Source organism: Haemaphysalis longicornis, unplaced genomic scaffold (assembly GCF_048455015.1).
Source record: "Haemaphysalis longicornis isolate Haplotype H1 unplaced genomic scaffold, Haemaphysalis longicornis Haplotype H1 scaffold_4, whole genome shotgun sequence".
Classification (NCBI taxonomy): Eukaryota; Metazoa; Arthropoda; class Arachnida; order Ixodida; family Ixodidae; genus Haemaphysalis; species Haemaphysalis longicornis.
The window spans coordinates 123,666,388-123,684,227 of record NW_027526361.1 but is presented as its reverse complement, the minus strand read 5'-3'; the positions used below and the strand labels follow the sequence as shown (position 1 = coordinate 123,684,227).

At 44.7% G+C, this 17,840-nt stretch overlaps 1 protein-coding gene across 2 annotated transcripts in view; it reads right to left on the bottom strand.

Moving 5' to 3' along the window:
- Positions 1-329: 329 nt before the first annotated feature.
- Positions 330-17,840, bottom strand: part of LOC144179365 (lysosomal acid lipase/cholesteryl ester hydrolase-like) — a 45,379-nt gene continuing 27,868 nt past the window's right edge. Inside the window, exons 5-9 of one of the 2 annotated variants that reach the window (XM_077707693.1) lie at positions 12,518-12,610; positions 11,199-11,351; positions 3,314-3,385; positions 2,702-2,770; positions 336-1,852 (exon numbers count right to left, since the gene is read on the bottom strand). In XM_077707693.1, the coding sequence (XP_077563819.1) occupies positions 1,598-1,852; positions 2,702-2,770; positions 3,314-3,385; positions 11,199-11,351; positions 12,518-12,610 (642 nt within the window). In that variant the 3' untranslated portion in view covers positions 336-1,597. Of the gene's footprint in view, positions 1,853-2,701; positions 2,771-3,313; positions 3,386-11,198; positions 11,352-12,517; positions 12,611-17,840 lie in introns of both variants that reach the window. The other variant, XM_077707694.1, reaches the window with a different exon arrangement.

Below are 17,840 nucleotides of genomic sequence, written 5' to 3'. Positions count from 1 at the left end.
GAATGGGATGATGTGGTGTTTTGGCATAGCAATTTTCTGATTTTGGTCACCGTGTGTCCACTGGTACAAGACCCCTTGGCAGCCAAGAAAGGTTCTCTTTTGTTCGCGGTTATCCGCGAGAGGCGACTCTCCACCGTGTATCTACTCCGATACCAGAAAAAAAGATACAAGGTGGTATGTGTTGCATATCCGATTTCTTCTCAGATGCAACGGATACTACCATCATGGTAACGTGACACGCTTCTACATTCAGTGAGGTAATATCCACATACAGTATCTTTTATTGTGAGCTTTAGCATTCATTGGGTTGAGCACCAAAAATGATTGATCGGTTGAATTTATACAGCGAGAAAACTCCTAGCAAAAGGCGTTAGGGGTTAAAGGAATATGATAGTTGGGTGGCACGTAAATTATTGTAAGCAGTCACGTTCATTATTTCATTTTCTTCATCACCAGAGCTTCATATGTGTCTTCTAATTTATGAATAGGTTGGGCAAAAAAAGTGGTCGGCGCCTTTGTATTGCTCATGCTCACTAAGTCCTGCGTACGTTTTTAGTTTTCATTTCTGTATTCCCATATAGAAAACAACTGATGTTTTGCCACAATGTTGACTGTCTCTTATCATCAGGGTACGGTTATACAGTAGCGGTATAAAACATATTTTCCCGTGTAAAGGGCTTTTGACGCAGATTTAGCTTGGCGGATTCAAATTCCTGGTACGTTGTTCTCTTCTGTATGCCTTCTGACTTATGTATGTATTTTTTTTCGAGCAGGACGGAGCCCCGACGAGTGACCCTATTAGCTTTTTTCTACTACTCCCACATTATTCTCAGTGGAAACGTAGAGGCAATATTAATGTGGTATTATTATCCCTTGCTTGTAAGATGGGGAGTTACCACTTACGAAAGCCTCGGTTATTGCATAGCTCGCACGGCTAAGGAGGCCGACACCTTGCCGGTTTGGTCGGAACGTGTTTTCATTCTAACTGCGTAGTCCTTGTTTTCGTGGTGCCAAAACTGCGGCCGAGGGTTATAACACCCCTCGGCAAGTGCATGCAGTCTTCTGTAGCCGCTTTAAAGCTGATTTCTGAATAATTGTGCAAGCACAAGACGAGATGTGACTTGAAGTCAGCTGGAATCCCCCCCAGAAAATATCGATCAAAATTATATCATAGACAGAAGGACTCACACAGCTTGCCAGGAACCTGTCATCGTAATTTTGTCAATGTATAAATGTTCTTCGCAGAAGAAAAGGCCTCCTGGATTCACTTCGGAAGAACCAGCTTTCGGAATCTCCAATTTTGTTTCTTCCAAGTATTTTCCGTATTTGGGGCTGTTTTGGTATGTACAGACCTGTTATATTTCGCATGTACCGTCTTACTCAAACCACTAAATTAGAGGAGGAGATCAAATGAGGTAACTTAGCGACATATTCTTGTTCCTACTTAATATAAGCATGGTGAGATTTTAACAAATGCAGAATAAGCAAAGCCCAGTAGAAATTTCTGATCCAAACTGCAGTTTATTAATGAGATTACCAAGTCACACAGTACATAGTGCATATGTATTTTAATAAGGACGTCTGCAATCTGGCTGTTCTAGGTGCTCTGGGTGGCGTGGTCTCTGACAAGGCCGATGGCGATGTTGTGAAGGATCTCGTTTGCTCTGTAGCCCACGGCGAAATCAAAGTGGCGCAGTGTCTTCTCCGGAACCACACTACGGAAGACGACATTGTCCCCCAGTCTGGCAACCAAGAGCTCCACGTCACGTTTGTCGGCTACCGTGTCGCCATCGGACGAGAATACGGCCACCGGCACGTTGAGCTTCTCGACAGGATATGGTGGCGGTGTGTCCTTTGCGTGCATAAGAATGCAAAAAAAAAAGAAATCAAATGCACCCTCTTTTAGACACTGGAGCCTAACGTGGTAGGTTGCACAAGACTAGGATATTTGGGGTAATTATCAACTTATACACCGATTATTGCTGAATCAAAAAGACACTCTAACAGGTGTACCTAATTAATGAAAAGGGAAATTACGACACATGCGAAGTTTTTCTCCAACCTTTATGTAGTAATCGAGCCACAGAATTACGAAAAACTGGAAAGGATTTGGGCAACAAAGTCAGTAGGAGGATTTTTAATGAAGATAAAAGTTTCTGCGTGAAACCGTGGCGTTATGTCTACTAGAGTAACGCCTCAACGCCTTTGCTACTTCAGTAAGCTAATACAAGCCATGAAAACAAGGGTACGCTCGTGTTAATTTTGTAGTGCGCTATAATGATTGGAGTTGTGTTTTTTTGTTTCGTTGATTAAAGCTTATTCATTCTTTTGCATTCCTCTAAAGGAAGCATACAAATTAATCCTAGGGAATACCCCAAATGCAGCATATCTTGCGTGTTTCCCAAAAAAGTGATAAAATAGCAGCCAATTCTGCGATATATTTTCAGATTCTCCTTACTGTTGCCGGAAAATAACTCGATTTCTGTGTTCCCCTCAGTGATCTGAGGTTTGAAATAATTCGCATTTATGCGCGATATTTCTTTGATTGACAGGCTTGATGGCGTGAGACTGACAAAAGTATCAGCAGTGATAAAAAACCTTCCTCAACTGAGCCCAATGGCTTCGTAGATAGCTTTGTAAAGGGCTTCGGATTGTTCAAAGGTAAGTGTGTGCGCTGAAGCGGGCGAGCAATGCCACATACCTGTCCGTAGCGCCGACGGTTTTCTATTCTTCCATGGTCATACCTTATGAAATTCCGGGCACGATATATCTGCAGAAAAACCCCACCCTCGTCAAGTTTTTTGCAGCTGTTATAAAAATTGCGGGCATTTGTGAAAATTGAAGTCCAATTGACGAATGTTTTGTTACAAGCCTTCTTCAAAGATACCTAGGGTGTTAAGAAGAGCTTGGTGAAATGCCCGCTGCTCAACACACTGCTCATGAGCGAGGCCTACACCCAAGGATAGCGTTAAAAGAACTAAATAAAAACATAAAATCAAGGAAAGCGTTTTGGGGAATACGAAAACGTTATTGCCACAACCAGAAAGTTTTTGGGCATTTTATTTACTGGCTACTTAACATTGTCAGCATAATTAGCACGTACGTGTTCTAACGAGGCACTGGGTATGACATCTCGTGGGCTTACACCGCTATCAGAGGTACATCGCAGTGTTTGCGCAGTCATATGCTTCATCGCTTTTGGTAATTTCTGCGGAGATTTGTTCAAATTTTTGTCGCATCTCCGGATGGATCCGACCGGCACAATGTGAGGTTGAGCTAGTAGAGTAGCTGGGAAAAAAATCAGATCCCATACCTGGTAATAGTGCCGTATACTTTGATATGATGTGCCTACGGGGAAGTGGCCCACGTACATCGGTATTCGTGTCTGCAAGAGAGGTTCATCGGTTAGAAATTCTGATTCTAGTATACTAAGATTGGCGTAGTACAGAATTATAGGGTACATATTTCTGGCACTGTGCCCCTCCGAGTGCATGTAAATGACAATGAACGTTTTTGGCACACAACATCCACATAACGTCCCTGTATACTGTCTCAAATTCTGTTATTTATAGCTGTGGCGGAAAGACTGTAACGCATAATCAACAGGTTGCAATATTAGGTTATCAAAATATTCCTGAGCAAATTGTCGAGTTTTCATAATTGATGTCAGTATACGAGTGCGGTGTCAGAATTAAGCGAACAAGTGGTCAGGCAAAGAAGTCACCTTGAGAACTTGAATAAGGGTTAGTGAGGGTATACCGAATGAAATAATAAAATACGTTTGCTAATGCTCTATGTTTCCTCCAATATTTGACAAACGATTCAATCGAGAATGCAATTTTAAATGGTATCGTGGCAAAAGGAGCAGTCGCGAGTTACCACCATTGGTTCTAAACTTCTAATCTAGAGCACACTGTGAATGTTGCCGGCTGGGTAAGTGCAGTTCGGGGTCATTTCAACTTTTCCCATCTCATCCCTCATGGCTAGTGAATGAAGGCTAAATAGTTCAAGTAACGCTAAAAAAACAGCCAGCCGACAAGAAGGCCCTTCCCCCTTTCTCCTTCGCCTTGACCTGCTTTATGATGGTCAGCAGGCGGAAATGGCATGGCTTGTTTTTTGAGCAGTAACCGTTGGTTTGATGGGTACTGATATACACTTGTGGGCAGAAAAGAGACAACATGGCCAGATATAAGCGCAATTGCGTTCTGCACAACCTTACCTTTCCCGATGTACAAAATGTGTTAAAAGAATTTTGCAATGCTCCAGTAGTGCATTGCCCCATTCTCTTGTTCTAACATTGTATAATAACCAGCATGAAACAATTCTTGTTGCCAATTGCTTTCCTTTTATTAGTTTTTTTCTCTCTATGTTCTGTTTTATCTTTGTTTTCTCTATCTTTAGGATCCATCACTTATTTTATTTATCTTTCTTTTTTGCTACATGGTGCAGAAATGTATTACCATTACGGGTGTGCGGACCTTTGTCAAGCCGCTTATCGCAGGCTTTTTGTATGACCCCTGGCACCTGTATGAATTTGCAGTTGTCAAATAAAATTGATTCATTGATAAAAAAATCACAGTGCCTTTGAAGTGGACCGAAGATGACTCGAACGGAAAAGCATGAGTGGACATGCAGTAGAGATAGACAGCTGGTTTACTTCGTGTCCCGTACCCTTTTTCCACATCCACACGCACCGTCAACAGGCCTTTTATGCCCTTCCGGGGGGAATTTTCTACTGTCAGCCGTCCAGATTGACGTCCAGATAAATTCGCTTTGTCATCCATACTTTTGTACGTTATCCTAATTAGCCACGGTTACAGCCATCTATTTGGCGTAATTATTTGACCAAATTACCCTGGTCACCCAAAATATTACCGTTAGCCATCCCTTTTATATGTGCCTCCTCCACTTTCTTTGCTTGGCCATCCTTCGGAATCCACAGAGAGAGACATAGAGAGACAGAGAGAGTAGACTTTATTGTCCTTCCTTTTAAAGAGGAATGCACCGCACGGGAATGTCCGGTGTTTTCGTCCCATCCGATGGGAGTAAGAAACGGGTGGCAGGTAGCAATTTCCTCTTGCACTTGAATGACAGGAGATTGTATCTCGGGAAGAGAGCTGAGCAAGACGTCTTCCCACTGCTCATTACTAATTACATGTGTGTCTGGTTCAAAGCCCTGTGGTTTATTGGGGAATTGTCAGACCATGTGTTGTAGTGGGGCTGCTGAAATGTTGCGCCACTTGCAACTGTCCGTCTACTTATCGGAACAGTTGCGGTGACACAGGGCGGGGGGAGAGAACGTATTTGATTGCAACCTGCGCCAAAAAACTGTTTGCCGTTTCTTTAACTTAGTCTGGCAGCAGGAAGTTTCATTCGCGTTAGCCTATAGTTATGTGTTATCTCTCGGCAAGTTGCCAGTCTGTCCATCCCCACCCGTTACAGATGGCATGTTCAGATTTAAAGTTAAGAGTGGCTGGTGAATCCCCGGGCTGCTTTATGTGCCATCTCGTTCTTCGAGAGAGACGAGTGAGCAGTCATCCATACCAGGCGGATGTGCTTTGAAACTGTGTGAGGATTTTGGCCGCTGTGGTGGAGATTCTGCCATGCGCATAGTTGCACAGAGCAGTCTCGGAGTCCGAGAAAATGGTAGCGGCCTGCGTGGCAGTAATTCCAAGAGCTACGGAAACCCCTTCACCCATTTTTCGGTTGGACGTAGGGATTAAGCAGAATGATGTTGCATTTCCCTGCTGATCTCTCACCATGGCCACTACCGCACGTTGGCCATGGTAGTCTGCCGTGTCGACGTAGCGTACCGCTGGGTTTCAGCTATACTGTTTGTGGACCGCCTTGGCACGGGCGAGCCCATGGTCTTGCACTCCGGATGAATATTTCTAGGGAGCGGGGCCACGCTGATTTTGGTTCATTGGTCGTCTGCCATGGTGGCTTTTGTTCGATTATAGTCCGCGTAAGGTATGTGCAGTGACTCCATAATGTCCATTCCAGTTGGGGTCCCAGCGAGCCTTTTCTCTTGGGCAATTCGCTGGGCTTCTATGTGTTTATCCAACGTGTCCTGAATGCCCATCTCCAGCACGTATTCTGTGCAGGTAGCCATTGAAATGCTTACAACCGTCTTCGTGGCTTTGCGTTCTTTTTTGTCTTTTTCTGATTTCTTGAGGTAAAGGTTAAGGAGTAACGCAAAACATTTTGCTAGTGATAACGGCTTGAACTAACCGGAGGAAATTGTGTTTCTTAAAGCAATTTTTTTTTACTTGCTATTCGGGTCAAAGTCTGCCAATCTGAATAGCTATGTTGTGCATGGCATGTATGGTTACCGTGTTGGTTCTTTTCTCATGCATTTTAAGCCCTAGAATTTGTATGCATTCAGTTCTGGGTGTTGGGGTGTCCGGCAGCAGGATTTCTATGCTCGGGTCATGTCTTTGTATCCTAGCGGGCTTAGCTCGATTGCAGAACATGGCTTCCGGATTTTGTAATCACGTCGTCGTTCATACTGAATCATTTTGTCCCATTTCGATCAACTTTTAATCGCGGTTACCAACCAAGTCATCTATTTTGTTCCCTTTCGTTCCCTTTCGTTCTTTTTCATCAACATTAATTTACTTTAATTGCGTTCAGTTTACTTTGATGTACTGTAATTCACTTGGTCTTGCAATGTGCCTCCGTTTATCAAATAACTATTCAAGTTTCATCATCATCATCATCACCAGCCTATCTACGCCCACTGCAGGGCAAAGGCCTCTCTCATTATTCTCCAATTACCCCTGTCCTGTGCAAACTGCGACCAATTTATCCCCGCAAACTTCTTGATTTCATCTGCCCATCTAACTTTCTGCCACTCCCTGAAACGCTTGCGTTATCTAGGTATCCAATCTGTTACCCTTTATGACCAACGGTTATGTTTCTTTCGATTACATGCCCTGCCCACGTCCATTTCGTCTTCTTAATTTCTACTAATATGTCCTTAACACGCGTTTGTTCCCTGACCCACTCTACTCTCTTCTTCTCACCTAATGTTACATCTATAATCTTCAGTTCCCTTGCGCGCTGAGTCGTCCTCAATTTACGTTGAACCCTCTTAGTTAGCCTCCAAGTTTCTGCCCCGTAGGTGAGTACAGGTAAGATGCAGCTGTCATACACTTTCTTCTTAAGAGACAGTGGTAGGCTGCCATTCACATTCATTATCTGAGAATGCCTGCCTAATGCACTCCACCCCATTCTTATCCTTCGAATTATCTCTGCCTCATGGTTGGGATCCGAGGTCACAACTTGGCCTAAGTGGATATACTACTTACTACTTCCAAGGCCTCGCCATCTATCTCAAACCGCTGTGCTGTCCCGAGGTGATTGATCATTACTTTAGGTTTCTGCATAATAATTTTCAGGCCCACAGTTCTACTCTGTTTATATAGTGCAGTAAGCATGGTTTGCAATTCCTCCCCCGAGTTACTTAACAAGGCAACCTCATCAGCCAATCTGAGGTTACTCCGGTATTCTCTGTTAACCCTTACTTCCACCTCCTCCCAATCCAATGTTCTGAATACTTCTTGTGAACGTGCTGTGAATATCATTGGGGAGATTGTGTCTCCTTGCCTGACGCCCTTCCTTAAAGGTATTTTACTGCTCTCCTTATGGAGGATGATGGTAACTGTGGACCTATGATAGATATCCTCTAGTGTTCTTACATAATGCTCATCTACACGCTGGTTCCACAATGCCTGAATGACTGCTGAGGTTTCGTCCGAGTCAAATTCTTTCTCATAATCTATGAAGGCTATATATAGTGGTTCAGTATGCTCAGCACACGTCTCTATCACCTGATATATCGTGTGAATATGATCCATTGTTAAACAGCCCTTACGGAACCCTGCTTGTTCTTCAGGTTGAGTAAAATCTAAGGTTGCGTAAATTTTGTTAGGGATTACCTTGTTAAGTACCTTGTAGACTACTGACTGTAAGCTGATCGGCCTGTAATTTCTCACGTCCTTCATGTACCTTTCTTATGGATTAGGATGATGTTCGTGTTCTTTCAAGATTCCGGCACAGTTGCGGTCATTAGGCATTGCGTGTACACGTTTGCCAATTTCTCAAGTACAATTTCTCCGCCATCCTTCAAGAGCTCTGCCGTTATCTGATCATCACCAGGCGCTTTGCCCCCTTTCATTTCTTTTAAAGCCTTCCTCATCGGTCGTTACTGGTGGGATGTCTATCTGTTCTGAGCTACTTTTTCGTTCGACCTTATCCTGAATGTCCCGGCTACTGTGCCGATCCCTATAGAACTCCTCGCCTACTGTGACTATTTTATCCTTATTTGTGATGCCATTGCCTTGCTTGTCTTTAAGTGAATACATCTGACTTTTCCCCACGCCAAGACGCCTCCTCACTGCTTTCAGGTTACATCCGTTCTTTACAGCGTATTCGATCCTCTCCATATTATACTTCCGTATGTCCGCTGCCTGGCGCTTATTGATTAACTTCGAAAGCTCCGCTAGTTCTATTCTGTCAGCTTGGGTTGAGATTGTCATGGTTTGCCGTTTTCTAATTAGATCTTTTGTCTCCTGGGAAACTTTACCAGTATCCTGTCTAGCCTTCGTTCCCCCGACGTATACTGCACACTCTGTGATAATGCGTGTAAAGTTGTCGCTGGCTTCCTGTGTCGTAAGCTCGGCTTCCTCGTTAAGAGCTGAATATCGGTTCTGCAGCGCTATCCTGAATTCTTCTACTTTACGTCTTACTGTTTGCTCATTATTCGGTTTCTTTCGTGCTAGCTTGTTACGGTCCCAACTCAAATCTAGCCCAATTCGAGATCTTACCATACTGTAGTCACTACACCTTACCCTTCCGAGCACTTCCACATCCTGCACGACACAAGGGTTATTGCATAACATGAAGTCTATTTCATTTTTGTGCTCCCCATTCGGGCTCCTCTACGCCCACTTCGGGTCTCCCGTTTGCAGAGGAAGGTATTCATAATAAGTAGGTTATTCCGTTCTGCGAACTCGACTAGTAAGTCCCCCTGCTATTTCTAGAACCCAGACCATAGTTCCCAACTGCCTTGTCTCCAGCCTGATTCTTGCCTACTTTAGCATTGAAGCCTTCCATAACTACGGTATACTGTGTTTTCACTTTAGCCATTGCCGATTTCACATCGTCATAGAAGCCTTCCACTACCAGGCCGTCGTGGCTGTATGTGGGCGCGTAGCCCTGCACCACCTGGGGTTTGTACTTCTTATTTAGCCTAATTACCAGACCTGCTGCTCTTTCGTTATTGCTGTAGTATTCTTCTATGTTGCCAGCTATGTTTTTATTGCCTAAAAATCCCACTCCCACTTCTCTTCTGTCCATCAGACCACGGTAACATAGGACGTGTCCATTTTTCAGCACCGTAAGGGCTTCACCTGTCCTTCTAGCCTCATTCAGCCCTATAACATCCCATTTATGCCCTTTAATTCTTCGAACAAGACCTCTAGACTCGCTTGGCTAGATAAGGTTATCGTGTTAAACTTTGCCAGGTTCAGATTCCAATGGCGGCCTGTCCGGGTCCAGGGATTGTTAGCACCGTCTGCAGCGTCACATGTCTGACCGCCGCCGTGGACAGTTGCTTTGCAGCCACTGGATACTCAGGGCCGGGGGTAATTGGCGTATTCATGGGAGGTTGTGGCCGTTACTACACCAGGGCGCCCCATCCTGCTCTGGTGAGGGACTGCGTTACCGGCAATGGCCGCCGTGGCAGGCCGCACCCCAAGTCCAATTGTGCAATTTCTTCAACACACGGATTTTTAAAAAGAAATCCGATGGGAATTGTCTGGCACCGGGATTCGACCCACGGTCCTTCTGCACACGAGGTGGATGCTCCACCTCTATGCCACCGCAGTACCCTCAAGGTTAATTCAAGTTTAATTCACTCTGATTCTGAGGCATCCACTTTCACTGTCTTATATTTGATTCCTCTTAATGCAAGTTGACATCTTTCTATAATCACTGAGTCATGCTGTTATGCCTATTCTTTGGTGTGCTGTTTTTTTTCTCGCTGGAGGCGTCCAGAATATTTTCATAGAATCGGTGTCAACGACTGGGTATCGGCCAGGGACGTTTGAGGTGACTGAACGATGAGGCATATAAGGCTTAGAACTGTAACTAGTACTGGAACTGTGCTAGAACTGGAGCTGCGCATTAATGCTGCAATGGTTTTTCCATGGGCCGCATGACGTGACGCTTCTGACCGCGGCGGAGCTGCACAACACCCGCATTTTTCTTAAAATCTGCTTGTTTTCGCGCATCTGTAGCAGATGTGATAGGTAGACTTTCAAAGACGCCAGACGGAATTCCGCAAGCGCCGGTCTCCAAGCACATTTCAAAGACATGAATTCCCTCACGGGATTTCATTTACGATTCCTTCAATGAACCGTTAATGATAGTGGGCAAACAGGTCCCTGCGTACCTATTATTGTTTTAAATAATCTTTTAAGTGAAGCCTAAATAATTACTCAAGTTCAAACCCCCCAATAACTGCCACTTGTTCACTGCGTCAATCTGACCCTGATGTTCAGCCAATGCCAAGGCAGTTCCTGGTGGGGTAGCGAGGTGAAAGCTTCTACATAGTCGCTCATTCATTGCAAGGGTAGGGGTGGGGAAAGAAGTACAGGGCAAATGATTAGGGCACATTGCACCAAAAGGTGCTACAAGGAGGTTCTGGACGCATCCACGTAAACTGGATTTGCGAGCCGATTGCGCCGAGAAGCTTTGTGTTTCCACTTGGGGCGCAATTGTGTGCGCGTTCACTGTAGGCTCGCGGTGCGAAAACCGAGCTATCGATAAACAAAGTTAGTTTACCCGTGTACACCCACGGGAAATCTGTACCAAAATTCTTTGCGGTCATTATGTCGTGGGCTAAAACACTTCGCCGGCCATCTTCCTTCACATAGCACAATGACTCGTGCTTTTTCTCGCCTCAGTTCGAAGGGTGTTCGTTAACCCCTCAGAAGACGCAGTCGGTTTGCCTCAAAATTCGGCATCACCCGTAAGGTTATAGCGGCCCTTGATGATCGTGAGCTAAACTATGGACACGCACATTTATTTTGTCAGACTAAAGGCTAAATTGAAGCTGCAAACATGATTGACCGATAAGGTAATCTAATTTAATCGTAAAACACGGCTATCATGCGGAGGCTCGTGACACTTACCTCGTTCAGTTGATAAGGACTGCTGAAAAAGGTCAGTGTGATTGCGAGAGAGCACACCTGGCCGTTGATGATAGGGCACACTGCCGTGAGAGCTCCCTGCAAGCCCTCAGGCACTTTGACGTAGCCTCCACGGGAAAAGGGATCTAGAATGAGCTGTGTAAGATGACGAACACTTATGAACAGTATTCTGCAAGGTGTGCTTTGGGGCCGAGTAGACTGTATGCACTAGAATGCGAAATATTTTTAGGCATGCAGTGTTTTAAGATGAGCTGCGAGCAAGAATCAGAGGTTTGAGATTCATGCGTTGCTACAGGAAGAGAACAGACGTCTGGAATGGGTTTTGAAAGGCGAAATGCTTGTTCTTTAAGGTGAAAGGTGTTCGTTAGATCTTAAAAAAGAACTGAAAATACCTACATGTAATGTAGATTTTTTTTTCTGTATGTGAAATTAGGCCGCTAATCGGTTCTGTCTCGGTGTATTCGGCAAGAACGCATTTGTATGGAACTGTAGGTATTGTAGTTAACTGAAGAATCCGGTATCTGCTCTATATGACTCCGACGTTTTGTAATGGGCCGGAAAATCGGGAACCTGTATCCATGCATAAGTAAGTTATGGGGGGAAACAGCGTTTCTAAAAGCGAAGTGCTCGATCTTTGTGTTAATGTTTTAATTCCTGTTTAGTTCTAGCTAATTTATTTTCTAGCGGAATAAGTTCAGAAATGTATATTGACTTTGTGTATTCGGCTAGAACTTCTTTGTTAGAAACACTATGCTATGTGAGTAACTTAAGAGAATGGTGTACGTCCTCTGTGGTTCTTATAATGACAAATGAGGCGCAAACTTGGGGACTTTCTAGACGCCTACAGAGAAAGGTTAGGCCACTCTAATGAGATAATAAATTGAATGACAGGAGCAACTGCGAGCCGACTAATCAACAGCTCAACTCAAATAAATACTGCAGTTGCGCAGGGCATGTAATTCCAATAATCTAAATTAGATGGCGTTTCTTTAAAGATTTCTTTTTCGTGACCCGCAGTGGGCTAGACTCCGGAAACTAAGCTTGCCCATCATGAACCGTTTTTCAACATCATATCTAACATCAAGCTTCAAGTGGTTCCTGAAGTCAAAATCTCTTACGTCAATTGGCCGCATCTTGCCTCACTTCAACCTTACCACCCGTGGTGATGTTGAGGCCTCCCTTATTATTTTGGAACCTCACGAGCCGGCCGACCTCGAATTATGCCCCACTACTGAGGGAAACCGGTTGAGAGTGTTCATTACCGATCGGAAGTTTCAGCAATAAATGATTGATGTACTTACTAAGAGCTCTGGGACAATAGGCAAAAGCACGGAAAACGGAAATCCGGCGTTGCTCAGATTGGCGACAGGCCCGTATGCCACAAGCAGGTCTACCTACAATAAAAAAAGAAATATTAAAAGGCGTAGTGATCGTTTGGGTGAGTTAGTGAATTTCGACATAGAAAGGTTGGAATGTCACAGCAAACTACTACTTTAGGAAAGAAACCTCATTCACAAACCGTATTGGATTTTCTTGAACTTTGATTCTCCTACATTTTCTTTTTATTGAACATATGGTAAAAATACATTTACGTGTCATTTATACAGAGGTAAACGGTTTTATTTGTATTTTTCTATTTTTCGTAAATCATTTGTTTAAGCTGCCACAGCACTCGTAAGAGTGATATGTGCCGGGATTCAGCTATGATTGGCATTTCATTGTATTTGGCCTTGCTAAGCTATAATGATTGGTTCGTTAACTATTGAGGGACCCGACTCTTTCTTTGTTGCTACCGACGACACCTGGGCAGCAAAGCCCAGCCCAGTTTCTCTGGCGTTGTCGGTGGAAATCCGCCCTTTTGGAGCCCACCCCAAATGGTGACAATATCTTTACGGGCTCTATGAAACCAATCATAGCCTGAAATTAACTGTTATGGGAGTCGCGGGCCAGAAAGTAATTGCTGGGAACGCAGAAGCAAATCTTATTGAATAGGTCAAGAAGTACTCTATGGTCTTCACCGATTTCATCATCGAGAGCCTACTCGCAGAAAATTGTTGCACAAAAGAAGAACGCGGACCCTCCGAGAACTGAAGGAATCCGCTTCAGCCTAGGCCTTCGCAAACCTCAATAGATAAAGCAGTATTGTAATGTAAAGTCCCCAACCAGACTCACACACGACAGGTACCACACAGTACTGCCATGCCATGTATGTCGCTAGAAACACTCCAGACACGTGCTTACTGAGCGCCAGCGCCGCTAAAAACTGTTTAAAAGCACAGTCAGAGAACTCCTACACCTCATCCTGTTCTTCTAGAGATATAAAAGTGGATCACACTTAATCGGGTGTACAGGACGGTGGGTGAAAACTGCAGAGCATACAACTGTAATCTGCGCGAATATGCGCCAAATAGCTCACGCGAAAGCCTATTTTGGCGCAAAGTACTTCTACTCCATCTGCTTGAATTTTGCGAGTGTAACATGAGGCCTTGGCAACGGAGTAACTATTCTTTAGGAGCTAGCCGAACGTCTTCCGGTACAGCGACACCGGAGTGACGCGGGCATGCGCCCACTTGATGTTAGACCTAACTTTAGGCCTTGAGGACTAATGTCGTCGAACTGTACTCCCTTCTTGAAATACAATGAGTTTGACGTTGCTTGCCTGCTCGTTAAACGCAACTTTGGGCGTTTCAAACGCGAATGCATGGACGACTGTCCAAGTTTCTTTGTAACAGTTTGAAGGAAAAGTCACAGAAGGAAAAGAATGGTGATTACTCTTTTAAGCCCAAATTTCAAGTGACACTGAAGGAAAATAGCAAATTGGGACCCGACAAATGTTGGACTACCCCAAAGCCATCTCAACGCTTATTTGGCGGCGAAAGATGCTTTAATTACCGAGAAATGAGCAATTGACAATCGCATTTTATTCCTCGCGGCATTTCATGACGTTTCGCGTAACGTCGATGGTTGCCGCAAGCGAGTGAGACAGCGGTGTGTTCTAGCACGAAAACTGAAACCTACTAAGCGAACAATCGCGGCCGCAGTCCTGAGCCACTGGTCATGCACTCGGCGTATACGACAAAGAACTTGCCCGCTTCACACTGGGTTACCTGCCACTCACTGGGCATACATCTCGGTGCAGCACGGGACGTGAGCTGGTGGCTAAACAATGTGAATGTGCCGGGCGTCTTCTAACTTTACCTACAAAATGACTAGCGGACAGCGCAACCGCAGCAAGAACGACGGCATGGGCACGGTTTTGATTTGCATTCTCGTTATGGATCATCGAGTTTTAGACTATTGAATGCACTCGGCTTAACAATGTGGCGCCATCAGTTAGTAACAGCGTGCTAGGGTAAAGTAACAGCGTGCTAGGTAAAGTTTTCGGCCGCGACATGGCAATGCTTATTGCGCCATCTGTTGAACGATTTGCGAAGCGAGTTGACTATTAGTCCATCTGCCTAGAGCTTTTACGAACACCCAAACCACAACCAGAGTCCTTCTGCCACAACTGACAAATGCATTTGCGCCAGTATGGAATCGAAAACGTGCGTAACATGATTTCCAAATTATCGTTTTTCCTAGGTACGAATACAACGCCCTGAATCAAAATACCCGGTTTGAAGCACACATTTTATTCTACTTCAGGACAATCAAGAAATCGGTTCGAACAACCACGTACGTCACCAATGCATACGCTTTGAGGCCGAAGCAGGAAATTAACACGCGATCGAGGGCCTTCTGTTCGTCGTAAGGGTAGCACTCGATTCTTGCGATTTACGGGGCTCAACTAGTCACTTCACTCCGGCCATGCCAATAAGCTTTTTAAAAATGTTGCGCACACATTACATACCCGGTGCGGGGTTGAATCGTCGCTAGTGATAATTTTAACATAATAAGCACAGTCGATCCTCACGAGCACTGCGTCGAATTTAAAGGGACATGGAAGTGATTTCTAAACATTGCGGGATTACGAGCGCAAATTGTAGTCCGGAGTCCCTAGGCCCTGTTTCGACCACTCTGAGCGCGTTTACGCTAATTTATTTAGTAGAAAAATCAATTCGAAAATGCTATCCTCCTCTGTGCACCCTCGCCCAATTTATGTAGCGTTTTCGTGGGACGTCGGCAGGAGATGAGCTGGCAATTAGCTGCACTACTACACGGCTCCCCGGCCTTGAGACAGAGTCGGTCGGCCCAGCGTTTCGTTCGCCGGCCGCCGACGGGTCGTCGCAATTCGTTCTCTCAGTTGAAACGAAGCCAAGACACGTTTGCGAAAGGAAGAATGTGCCTTTATTTACTTCGTTAGTTTGTACACTGTATCTAGTTCGAATTCAATGTCGCTTCAAACAAGCGCTGCACAAGCGCACATGCGACGCTTCGCTGACTGGTACGCCAGTAGGAAAATATAAGGCCTCTTGAAGGCGGGAGAATAGTCAGCGAAGTCAATATAGGTACTATGCAAATAAAATCAACAGATACTTTTACCGCACAGCGTGAAGCTAGCTTGCGGGAAGCACTTTCTTGCGCTGGGCGAACAAGCACAGCGGTCGGCAGCACGACTACGCATGTGCGAACGCTTTTCCGTCTAAGAAATGCCATTGCTAGACGTGCGATATTGTGGAAACTTGGACACGCTTACTGCACCAGCGCAATACAACAAATAGTCACGTAAGCTGCTTGAAATGCTATTACTAAATAAAAGTGTAAACTGGTTATACATTATATACCTTATATTTGCAAGGTCAGCATCGCTCGCCCGTTGCCGAGTGGTCTGGAGCGTCGGTATGTACAGAGTCAAAGCATAGGAGGACTCTGGTATGTCATTGCAAGTGTTTTGCAAGTCATGAGTTCGAATCGCCGCGGGAACATTCTGTTTTTTATCAATTAACTTTTTTGTTTTCCTCCGATGTTTTCTTTTCTGAGTTAACCTTTTCTTGGGCCGAAACGTTCATTGCTCCACGAACTAGTTGACAGAACGCGCGCAGGCTGACACTGGCGCGCTAGCGAGTTCTCTTTGGCGTGCGTATGCTATAAGCACCGACGACTTGCGGGAAGTGGGCACAGGCCAGAATTAACAGACCCTTGGCCAGGTGCGAACACGCTTTTTACGACACAGGCATGAGTGAGGAAAGCTCCAAATATGGGGGAAAAGCGCATGGCATTTGAGCGTCTGCGGGGACATGGAGGGCGTTCATCCACTGGGTAGGCCTCGGCTAGTGATTGCTACGATTCCAAGCCGTCCTGGGAGGCTTATCTTATTCATTTTACACCTGACAACATTGCGGAAGCGCGGTACGATGATTACTGAGATATTTAGAATGCCCACCCAACGATACCTTCGGTGTTCAAGCCCGTTGTTTTACAGAACCGAAACCGAAACTTGTTTGATTGCTAACCTTGGGCATCGTCTAATCACGGTGCATCTCCTCTCATCGTCACAGCCTTTAGTTGGTGCGGCCGCCGCAAACAGCGCAAGGTAGTTTTTCTTCTTTCGTGCCTTGTAAAATAATTACCGACTTGCCAACCGGATAAACGATGAAAAGTGTGCTAATTTGAGCCAGTATACGCAGTGCAAGCAAAAACATGAGCTTGAAAAATTCACTTCAGTGGCCCATTAATCGCGATGCGAACGCGACCGCTACACACGCATACAGCTTCCGCCGCTGGCCTGGATGCAAAACTTTGTTTGCGCTTGTTTCTATCCTAATCTACACAGAATAGCGGAACAGTGGAAGGCCGACGCACAACTTCTTGCCATGATGTAAACAAGAAGATTACACACATGTGACTTCGCCGAACCTGCAATAACCATCGCAACCGTCACCGGCGCCGCGGCTTGGTAGCTTGCGAATATACGGTGTGAAATATACCTGTATATTTACCATTGCTTATGACGTATTGGAGTGAATCTGCAAAGAGAGATTTTATGTGTTTCCTTGCGAGCTCGTGTGCGGTTCTCGTTCTGTTGTTCTTGATGTGACTATTAGAACATCCGCTCAGTCCTCCTTGACGTCATCTCTGCTGGGCGGCTGATACCTTCATTTTTATTCTTTACGCGACTGTTTTCAAGATACTGACCCAGAGGCTGGTGGTATATTCGTTTTTTTGGGACACCAATCTATCTATTTCGACCAACTTCGGTTTTGTCTTCAGTGTCCCTTTAAGCCGGAAAAACGTGGATCCTTTTAAACTCCAATCACGCTAGCTGGTCTTAGCCCATACCGCAGGAATATTGCACGGCGTTTTAAAAATCAATCAATCAATCAATCAATCAATCAATCAATCAATCAATCAATCAATCAATCAATCAATCAATCAATCAATCAATCAATCAATCAATCAATCAATCAATCACTCACTCACTCAATCAATCAATCAATCAATCAATCAATCAATCAATCAATCAATCAATCAATCAATCAATCAATCAATCAATAAATCAATCAATCAATCAATCAATCAATCAAATAATCAATCAATCAATCAATCAATCAATCAATCAATCGATTTAGGCGCTATCAATAGGAGGGTCGAGGCCAGCAGAGGTCTTCACGTGTGCTCTAAATCCTGTACCCCCAGAATAGCACTTACCCATGGTGATATACTGATTTAACACCTTTTTATATG